The sequence below is a fragment of the Quercus robur genome, chromosome 10, assembly GCF_932294415.1.
Source record: "Quercus robur chromosome 10, dhQueRobu3.1, whole genome shotgun sequence".
Classification (NCBI taxonomy): Eukaryota; Viridiplantae; Streptophyta; class Magnoliopsida; order Fagales; family Fagaceae; genus Quercus; species Quercus robur.
In genome coordinates, this window is record NC_065543.1 from 47,624,228 (window position 1) to 47,635,197 (window position 10,970).

Sequence of the window (10,970 nt, forward strand, 5' to 3'; positions counted from 1 at the left end):
CATTAACAAAGTCTAGCTTTACCTTGTCCATAAAAAATAAAAAATAAAAAAAAAAGGAAAGAAAGAGAGTGCGCAACAAAGCTAACCATAGATGAGTAAACGAGTATGACAATGATGTGTAATTATTTTTCATCAAAGAAATAGGGTTGATCTACAATACAATTGGATAGATAAATATTTGGATTTTTGCAAGTATTTTAAGTGCTACTTTTTAAACATCAAGTAGGCAATGTGTCGATTCTATAAGATAAATAAATAAATAAAAAGAAAAAGAAAGAAAAGAAAAGTAAGCAATGTGTAAGTTAAGTTGTATCCATCTCCTAAAAAAAAAAGAAAAAAAAGAAAGTTGTAATCCATCTCAAATCAATAGTGATTTGGATTTGAGGTTGGTCAAGCCCAAAAAAAGAATACACGAATTGGACCTAATCTTTGGTGAATATTTTGGGTTTTGGGTCCATAATAGCCAAACCCTGAGCCTGACCCAAACAAAAATTGAAGATTAACAAAACGACGAGTCGAAGAGGTTATTTTACTATTTCCGATTCAAAGCTCACTACCGACAAACACAATACAATCGTCCTCCGTTTTGATATTTTCACAGCTCACAATTCCAAATTCCAATTCTCCGCGGAAAACAAAATCCCAGGGTTTTCGAATTCCATGGCTTCCCACACCCATCTCGACGATGTAAACAACTCCTCCAATTTCTCAAATTCATTCTATTTTTTTCTCGTTGTCTTTGTAGTTTCTCTGATTCTGAGCTTGTTTGTGAAACTCAGGACGATGAATTCGGAGGCGATTTTCCTGGAACTCACAATGCCAGGCGTTCAGGTTTTTTATTTTTATTTATTTATTTATTTTTATTTTTTTTAGTTCGTTTTCTCTGTTGGGTTTATTTATTTATTTTTAAATAAAGATAATAATTTTTGTGTGCTAATAATTTTGTTTAGGTAATAAGAGAAATTTTGGGGATCTTGAGGATGATGAAGATGATATTTTTGGCTCAAAAAAGGTATTTATTGTGTTTCTGTGAGCATACCCACATTGACACATGTGTGACTTGTTATAATTTTGCATTGAAATTAGGCATGAAATTGACAGCAATTTATATGCAAAGTGTTCTTTTGTGGTACATTTGGGTTATAGTAAGTACCCACTGTGATCAAAATTGTTTATCTTGAGTGTGTTGAGTTTAGCCTTTTGAGTGTAGTTGAGATGAGAATGTTAAGATGGGTAAGTGAAAATATAAGGAAAAATAGGATTTTTATTAAAAAATGTGTCTGCCCCAACTTACACTATATAAAAGACTGCATCAGATTAGTTCCATTCGATATTGGCTGAACTACTTGTTGATCAACACTTACAAATATATATATATATATATAAGGGAAAGGTAGGATTTTTTTTGATGATATGGAACCTTACCAAGGCCAATTTGGAGCCATCCTTGGGGAAAACAACGGATACACAACCCCACCCATTAGAACCATGTATCAAGTAACCCAGGGGAATTCCTAGCGGGGTTCGAACCCATTTGTCTGGGTTTATAGCCTCCAACTACTAGGTTACACCTGGACGGGTAAGGAAGGATAGGATTTGAAACATAGAATTTTGCTCAAAAATAGGGGTAGCTCCTATTGATGAAGAGGTGAGGGAAAGTTGCTTGGGATGATTTGATTATTTATAGAGGAGAGTGATTAATGCACCAGTGAGGAAGAGTGAGTTGATTCAAGTCATGGGAAGTAATGAAGGTAGAAGAATATCTAAAATGACGTTAGTAGAAATAGTGAAAAGGACATGTCAATTAAGGGGGTAACAAAGAGAACAAATTTATATAAAATAGAATGACATAAAAGAATACATGTAACTGACTTTGATAGGATTATCGAGGATCTATAGTTGACCCCAAAATTTTTGGACGGTTGTTGTGATATTTATATTCATGAAGGAATGATGAAGATTAAACCACCTGAAAATAGATGGCTATGATAATTGTGGGTACCTTACCCTTAAGAGACACAGAGGTATCATATAGTTAGAGTGTGTGTGTGGTCGAGAGAGAGAGAGAGAGAGAGAGAGGACTACAAATGCGGTAGCGAATGTGAATGAAGCAATGGGAGATGGTGGGGAATTTAAGTGAGGAGTGAGATAACAGGGTTGAGATGATATCGTCTAGATTTAAATTCTGCTGAAATGTTGCTGAAGCCTGTGATTGTTGAGCTGATTGTTATTCCCATTGAACTCATAGATATCTTTGAATTGTTGCTCTTCAATGCTTCCAAATGATGGAGCATTTTATCCAAAGAAGAGGCACTATTTTGGGGTGTCAAAGTTGAATGGAAGCATGTTACCTTTGATGCAATCCATTTTCTTAAATGTTCATATAGAAGATTAGTGAATGATTAAAGTCTGACTAGATATCCAAATGAGCTTGGTGTGTTGCATCAACTAGACCTGGGATAGACTTTTAAGTGTTGTTTGCACTTGACTGATTGAGAAAATATCTTCTGAGTTGTAAACATAATTCTGGGATTTACTTATTCAATATTTGGAACTTCTACTGAGAGATTATATAATTTTTATTCTGCTGCATCAGTCCAACATCAGTTCCAACTCCATCCTCCTTGCTTGTCTAAGGCTTCTTGTTGAACTTTAAAAAGAAGGATAAAATGTGGAACCCACAGCATTTTAATATTCCTATTCATATGATTTTTGGAGATCAGTAACCAATTACTTGAAATTGAGAGAGATTAAGCATCTGAATGTGAGATGTAGGGACTAGGAATCTTTGCCTCTGTTGATCATGAATCAGTGTGAGGCATCATATCCTTCAGGCTCTGTTTATTCTAGGACTTCTGCAGAATACATAACATATATTCATCTTTATTTCACAAAACTTCGTTGTAAAATTTTAATGACTCCTCATATATTTTCAAGTCTTTGCCTACACAGGGTAAGGGTCTCTATTGTTTTCCCTTACTTTACTATATAATAATTTTGTAGAGGCATGAAGCTTAAGTTTTTTTCCTTGCGTCTTTGTATATTTTGAGGATCACACCATTTTTTTGGGTCATAATGCAGGGTAAGCCAAAAGTAGAAGAAACTGCTCCAGGTGTAGCAACTGGGATGATTTTGTCTCTTCGTGAGAGGTATCATAAGATCTAGAATGATTTTTATTGTCTTTTCATGCTATCAGTTGTTAGATTGCATCAAATTATGTTTAAGCCTAATATTTATTTTTCATTGGAATTTTCTTTTGCAGTCTTCAGACCTGTAAGGATAATCTTGCAACATGTCAAGTATGTATTTATATCCATCAATTGATGTTATATCTTTGTTCCTATATTGTATACCTCTCAGTTTGGGTGCTGTAAATTATGTGCTCAATGATGATATAAATTTCAGGGAAAAGACTACTACCATTCACATCAGTGAGGGAATTTTGTGTAAAACTTTAATCTGCACAGTTATCTTGCTTCTCAATTTTATTTGAGTAAGAAACTCCATAAGGAACAAGGAGCCCTTAGGCTATTAGACAAGTGTTTCTAGATTGTTCAAAAAAGGAAAGAGGAAGATTTTCCCCTATAACTTTGGTTTTCTGAAATTTTATGAATATCATATCAGATTCCTGAAAAATTGGAACTTCAGGTCACACTATAGCAATTAAAATTCTAATTATGGTGCTTTCTAGCATTTGGGGATTCTGGAATTGATTACTAATTCATAGTTTATGCTTTCTAGCTGTTTGGAAAAATACTTTTCATACTAATGGTCACCTCATAATTAATTAGACTCAAGAAAATTCCTTTTTATTTTTATTTATTTATAAAAGGGATAGCGTGCCTGATTTGGCAGTTCCAATTCAATATGGAATGCCTAGGATGCTACAGAAACTCAAAATTCCTTTGTATTGAATATTGTGTTAGAGTTGTAGAATCTCTAATATCTTCAACTCCTCTTAATAAGAAACAGTAATCACCTTAACATGCACCTTTAGCATCACTTGTAAAAAGCAACCCTGGTTGCTAACTACATTTTGTACAACAGCGACTACTGCATCCTTTTAGTGATAAATATATATATATATATATATATATATATATCCTCAAGTGTCAGTTTTCTTGCATTTGATATGTTAAAATGTAATGAGGGTCCTACATTGAAGTCTTGAGTATGGTCAACTTACAAAAGGTCAATTTCTTCAACAAAGAGAATTCAGATCAATAAACTTTAACAGACTTATCAAAAGAGAAAAAGAAAAAGAAAAAGAAAAAAGATCAATATACTTTAACAGTAGTAGTAGTGGGGGATAGATAGGTTTCTCAGGGCAACACTTGCATGCATGACTTGTTGGATGTTATTGTACAAATTTTATGAATGCTAATCCTTTTAAAATTTAAGTTTGAATGGTTCCATGCCACCTATGGAAGTGCATAATGATTATGTTTAATTTATGATTCTGCCTCTGATGGAGGAGTCTAGTGCATTTATTGGAATGATGATGTGGCACAGAGGTGTCATGGCTTAATGCAATGTGGGATGCATGGGGGCCTAGCTTGGCCAAGTTGCACAAGGAGGCTAAGGTGGGCCGAATTTTACACGTGCCATATGATTATTGTAGCTAAATCCACATGTCAAGCTTGTTTTAGTACTTGAAAATTTGAGGGAAAATTAGTTAGTGGTGCTAGATTTTAGGAAGCTGTTAGAAATAGAAGCCACATGCTCTATTAATTATAAAACAACAATGCTACAAACACAACTTGTTGAGGTGGCCGATTGTGATTAGTGCAATATTACTCACTGGGACTACCACTGACATCACTTTTATTTTACACCAATCACAACCTGCCAACTTAGCAGTTGTGAAAAATGTTATGAAAGTTGTTGTGTCATTATACTTATAAGTAATTAATATGTTATTATTGTATCTTGGCATATGATAAATGTGAGTTAGTTGTGGGATGATTTCATCACTTATAACTACTTCCTAGGCTATAAATATCCATGCACTTGCTTTGTAATTCATTGATTGATAATAAAGTTTCAGAATTTCAGATTTTGAGTTTAGATTGAGATGTGAATTCCCATTCTTTCACTACTTTTCTCTCTCTCTGGAATCTGCCTCTCTATTAAATGCAATTATTTCATCTCTTGCACCAGCTTCCCTACAACATATTATCTAGGTCATTAAATTATAATTTTTACAATTTTCAGGAAGAACTTGAAGCTGCAAAATCTGAGATTCAGATGTGGCATTCTTCATTTCAGAATGAGTCCTTCATACCTACTGGAACTTCTCCTGGTTAGCCTTTCCTCAAAGAGTTCATTGTTTTATTTTTATTTACTTTGCAGTTTTGTGTAAACTGTATGTGCAGCTCTAAGCTTTAAGTCTCTTGTGATCATATTATGCATGCATTCCTTAAATAATTGATTTTGAATTTTCTTTGTAGAACCTAAATTAGTGATCGATTATCTTCAGATGCTGAAATCCTCTGAGGAGTCATTGAGAGAACAGGTTTGGGATTTATTGCTGGATTTTATTACTATTATTATTTTTTTGGTTTCATGAAAATTCACCATTTCGTGTGTAGCATTTCACCCATGTTTAATCTTGTTATCAGCTAGAAAAAGCCAAGAAAAAGGAAGCAGCATTCATTGTAACATTTGCAAAACGAGAGCAAGAAATATCAGAGTTAAAGGTATACATTTTTCTTTTCCCATATCTTTTTCTTGAAGTATTTAGTGTGCACAAAATATAACCACCGAAACAAAGTCCGCAGAAAATGTATCTTCCAATCGAAAGTTGACCTCTCACACCCGTCTAAATTTCTTGCATTTCTGTCCCTCCAAATACACCACATCAAACAATGAGGAATGGCCTTCCAAATCTCCCTATGGCGATGCCACCCAAAACGGCCTTGCCAACTTGCTAGTTAATCAACACCCCTCCCAGGCATCACCCACTGAACCCCAAAAAGAGCAAAGACCATTTCCCATAACTCTTTGGCAATATGGCAGTGCAATAACAAATGTTCCATTGTCTCTCCATAAGCAGACTAATAGGAATATCTACCATTTTTATGTCTAGCAATGTCCTAAGGTTTTTAGATGAAGTTGCAAACTTTTCATTGTTTTCACTAGCCTATTCCATGAAATAAGAATTGCTCCTCTATCATCCCTTGACAATTTTGCTTTAAATTCCTTTGACCTGATTCAGAATTTCAGAGTGATAAACTATTTGTTTGAACCCCCCTCAACCTAGAAAAAAGTTCTTTAAGCGCTGTAATAATCTTAGCTTTATGGTATTACCACATAATAAACTTGGAGTTATCCAAAAAGGAGATGGCATGGTTCCATAGTTTCAATTAATGCACAAAGACAATTTTGCAACTGCACCTTATTTTCCTTTATTATATGATTATTCTGAACCCTATTTTTCTATGAAATTTTAATACATCTTGGTTTTTTTAGTATGTTCATTTCTTGCATGTTATTTTCTGATCTTCTAAGACCAGGTTTATTCTTATATTTCCAGTCTGCAGTAAGGGAATTAAAAGCGCAACTCAAGCCACCATCAATGCAGGTAATATAATGATTTTGTGGTTTTGTTTCTTGGGGGTATACAATAATTATGGAATCGAAGGATTGGAGGTACTGTAATTGTTAGTTCAGTATCATTTTGTGTTTTCAGTTTATGATTTCTCTGGGATCTCATCTTTTATTTTTTTATAGGGTAGGAATTGAATATTTTATCTTCTTCTTCTGTGAGCCATATATTTACTTGCTTTGATACACTCAGCTCGAAGTCTTCTCCTTGTATAAATGTGAAGTACCCACTCTCCCCAAAAGCTCTCTACCTCAAAGTAATTTATATGTTGTGATACATCTACTTCATTACTGAACCTTTTTTCATGTTGATTAATTTATCAAACCTCTACAGCAGACCTGATGCATTACTCTGTTTTCCTGCCTTTTGCTCTTCCTCTTCTTAGTGTCTTTGAAGCATTTTCCTACATTTTTTTCCAATTCTTCTCGAGAACCAAAGGAGGCTTTGGAATGATTGTACATGGTTCAGTTTTATCTTCTTCTTCTTCTTCTTTTCTATATTATTATTTTTATTATAAATTTGGTAAGTGACACATGCACCCAATGAATTTGAACCCATGACCTCCTCCCATGCATTCTTGTGAAAGGAGGAAGTGCCATTTGAGCTAGGGTTTAAGAGTTTGAAATTTGGATTTTTTTTGGGACATCCAGCTTAGTAAGGTTCCATAGATGACGTAACCGAGCTTAATGATTGAAAGGACATATTTTTACTGATTTTTTACCAATGAATTGACCTCTCCCTATTGTTTGTTTTTTTGAATGGATACGGGTTTGCAGCCAGCTCTTATGTCTCTATTGCTGCCGTTTTCTTTTAATCTTTGAGTACTCTTCATGAGAGACATTTACACGATACAGTTATCCATTCCTCTTTACCAGTGGGGGATGATTATCGTGATGCTCATACTGGCATTGAAAGCAGTCTTGCCATGCTTTTCAGCTTTGAAAACTGGTGGCCATATTTGAGGTTTATGGGATGGTACTTGATGGGCAAACTGAGAACTGGATTCCTTTATTTATTGAGGCTCAGACAATGTTTCTCTGAAGTATATGACCTGTTCTAAGTGCATCTTTGAAAGTTAATGGGATTGTTTAGGCATCAGTGTGGAAATTCTGAGCTAGTTATACCTAGAAAGTTGTGTTTTCTTAGGCTTGCACACAGGCAATTTTTGTTTGCCTTGTATTTATCATATGTAGTCTTATGAAAATATACAAGATTTTTTTTTTTTTTTTTGGGTGTGGTAACAATACATTTCCGAACATCATCCACATTCTTGATCTTGAATGGCTAATTGCCACTATTTCCAAAAATATTAGTCATCCTGATTCCTCCATTTGGTTAGCTTACTGCTGTGACAGTATTGCTTCTGATAACATCAATAAAATCCTTGCTTTTACTCTTTCATGGTTTCTTGATTCTAAAAATGTTTATCCTCTATCCATTGGAAATTTCGTAGATAAATGTTTCATTATTTGGTTTCTTTGGGAAAGAAGTGTTCTCTTTTTTGTTAATTGTTTAAATTAACTAACAGAATTGGTATGGTGGTTGATTTGACAGGCTAGGAGATTATTACTAGATCCTGCAATTCATGAAGAGTTTACACGTTTAAAGGTTTGTAAAACTCCTTCATTAGATATGGGAGTTATTACCCCTGAGTATGGACGTGCTCCTTCTCTTTGCTTCTTGGTTATGAACAGCAATGACTTTATTGCAAAAAGGAAGACGGTCATTGTGACCAATGCTCATGTCTAAGATATGGTCATTTGTTGATCCATTGATGTAGGGCATTGTGACTAATGCCCACGTCTTTTTACATTCTATTGACTGCTGGATTTGCTGTGTGAATTTATTTATGTAAAAAGGAATAAGGATCATATTTAAATCCGAACAAATAATAAGGCTTTGACCAAATTTTCTTCATGGTCACCTCACAGATTGATGGAGGGCATTTATATGCTCCGCTCCTAGGTCAAATATAAAATTTCAATTTGGAGCTTTTTATATGTTGAAGTACACTAAGTTTCCAGATGCAAAGTTTAGAAAGCAGAGGCAATAAATGAAATAAAAGCAGGGGTTCCATTAATAACCCAAGGTTTGCTTCTAGTCCTTTGGAGACCATAACTTGAAATTACACAAAGTATCAGCATTTAGAATGAAAATGGCAATAATTTCTTTGTTTACATTTCATGCCATTTTCTACCATATCTGATTGTGATTGCTGTTAATTGTTTTAATAAGATTTCTGATTTGAAGTTATACTTTTGTTGTTTTCTGTTACTTTAGAGCACCCCAAAGTGGCTCAGTATTTGTCTTTTGCTTTTAGAAAGTCTGTTTATGTTTTCTTGTGATGCCATAATGCTAGAATTTGGTTGAGGAGAAGGAGAAAGAGCTGAAGGAGAAACAGGATACTATTTCTGCACTCAGTTTCACCCCACAAAGCAAGATGGGTAAGATGCTGATGGCTAAATGCAGGACTCTACAAGAGGAAAATGAGGAGATTGGAAATCTAGCTTCCGAAGGAAAGGTGCTGCAACTGCATTGCATTATAGTTCCTGTCATCATTCTTCTCAGTTTGTATCAATTTTCATTTTGGCCTTGAGAAATTTTTTTTCTAGGTTTCTTATTATATTTATGTTTCTTCTATGAGAAATGGAGACATGATTTCGTGCATGAGCTTGCTTTAAGGGCAGTTTTCCGGGGGTGGGGGTTAGGGGATAGGTGGTATACGATAAGAAACACTTTTACTCCTGATTCTATATGGTTAAGGAGGATTATGCACAAACTTAAGTAAACCAATTTGATTTAGTTCATAGTATGATGTTATCTTATGTTTCCAGAAGTGATTGATTTTCCTTATGCTAAACTCTTGGTTAACTTGATTTTTCTCTACATTCCGTTGTCAGATGCATGAGTTAGCAATGCAACTTGCTTTGCAGAAATCTCAAAATACAGAACTCAGAAGCCAATTTGAAGGTTAGTACTTAGTATATATCGACTGTATGTATATTTATTTCCTTGGCTGGGTTTCAATTATAATAGATGCCTAAGTATCAAGTAAATTAAAAGACTCCAATCATTTACAGTTACATAGGAAAATACCTTTTTAACTTTCAGATACTGTATAGTTAACATTTTAGGAGTTCTTTTCTACTTATCAAAATTAATATAACTTATTAGTAACTAAACAATTTTTTATTTATGGAAGTCTTCATGCAAATATCTTAATGTAATCAATCCTTTTTGAGAAGAAGACATTCTGTTTGTAAAAGACCTATAGAATATTCATTTCTAATGATCAAGGTGCATCCCTCTTTCTGTTTTCTTTGTCAAATTGCTAGAATTATGATCCTACCGCAATTACAATCAGGATAGAACTCAAACTGTCGTCACAATTAATCTTCTCTTTCAGTTTCTGTGGCATCAAACATTTAGTTCCCTCTGCTTTTTTGTTCAAAAGAAATTAAGCGAGATTGTTAAGGGTACACTTAATCGTTTTGTGCATTAAGCTGAAACCAATGTTGCTATACCATGGTTTTCAAAGTTCATGCTATATTGATTCTCTTTGTACATTAAGTTGAAACCAATGTTGCTATACCATGGTTTTCAAAGTTCATGCTATATTGATTCTCTTTGTTCTATTGCGTGCAGGACTGCACAAACATATGGAGGGGCTTACGAATGATGTGGAAAGATCAAATGAAATGGTTTTCATCTTTCTTTCCTTTCTTAATTTACTTGGAGTAAATTTTGCAGTTTATTATTATGTTAGTGTATATATGCTTCTATATAACATATTTCCAGGGGTAACTGAAAATAGACATATTTCCCCACAGAATCATGATTGCGTAAATGTATTATACCAATTTTCTGGATCAAATATCTTCTTGTTGATGATTGATGCTATATGATCGTCTTTGTTTGACATTTATAGGATAATCAATTATAGCCAGAATCTTTAGGTTAATCTGTGATTTGGCTTTAGATGCTTTGAACTAAACGAAATATTGGTAAAGGTGATCTAAATGTAACTGTGTTATATGAGTGATCATAAAAAATATTGTACATCTATTGCAGGCGCTTATCTTGCAAGAAAAGCTAGAAGAAAAAGATCAAGAGATTGAAAGGCTGAAGAATGAGGCGCAACAAAAGAGCGTAATAGAGGAGGAAAAGGAGGAAAAAACCGATTCGGCTCCTCTCCAGAAAGAGAGAGATGAAGAGATGATTGATGGGGAAACCAACAACTGAGTTATTCAATGCAATTTTGTAGGATTTAATTAATTTATTCCCCTTCCATTTGTGATTTGTACATTAAACATTAATGTAATTCTTTTTGGTGACATTTATGCTTTTCATTTTCAATCTGCAC

General features: G+C 34.1%; 1 protein-coding gene across 1 annotated transcript; it reads left to right on the top strand.

Moving 5' to 3' along the window:
* Positions 1-519: 519 nt before the first annotated feature.
* LOC126702047 (FKBP12-interacting protein of 37 kDa) lies at positions 520-10,943 on the top strand. Its single transcript, XM_050400653.1, has 14 exons — positions 520-687; positions 780-831; positions 951-1,012; positions 3,082-3,149; positions 3,263-3,299; positions 5,215-5,302; positions 5,451-5,515; positions 5,622-5,699; positions 6,536-6,583; positions 8,162-8,215; positions 8,967-9,128; positions 9,508-9,577; positions 10,253-10,308; positions 10,679-10,943. Exons 1-14 carry the CDS (start codon positions 661-663, stop codon positions 10,847-10,849), a joined length of 1,038 nt encoding a protein of 345 aa, XP_050256610.1. The 5' UTR covers positions 520-660; the 3' UTR covers positions 10,850-10,943.
* The last annotated feature ends 27 nt before the right edge of the window (positions 10,944-10,970 follow it).

Coding starts and splice junctions, on each gene's coding strand:
- LOC126702047 (XM_050400653.1), top strand. CDS start 661: ATGGCTTCCCACACCCATCTCGACGAT. Junction 832..950: donor TCACAATGCCAGGCGTTCAG/GTTTTTTATTTT, acceptor AATTTTGTTTAG/GTAATAAGAGAAATTTTGGG. Junction 8,216..8,966: donor AAGAGTTTACACGTTTAAAG/GTTTGTAAAACT, acceptor CCATAATGCTAG/AATTTGGTTGAGGAGAAGGA.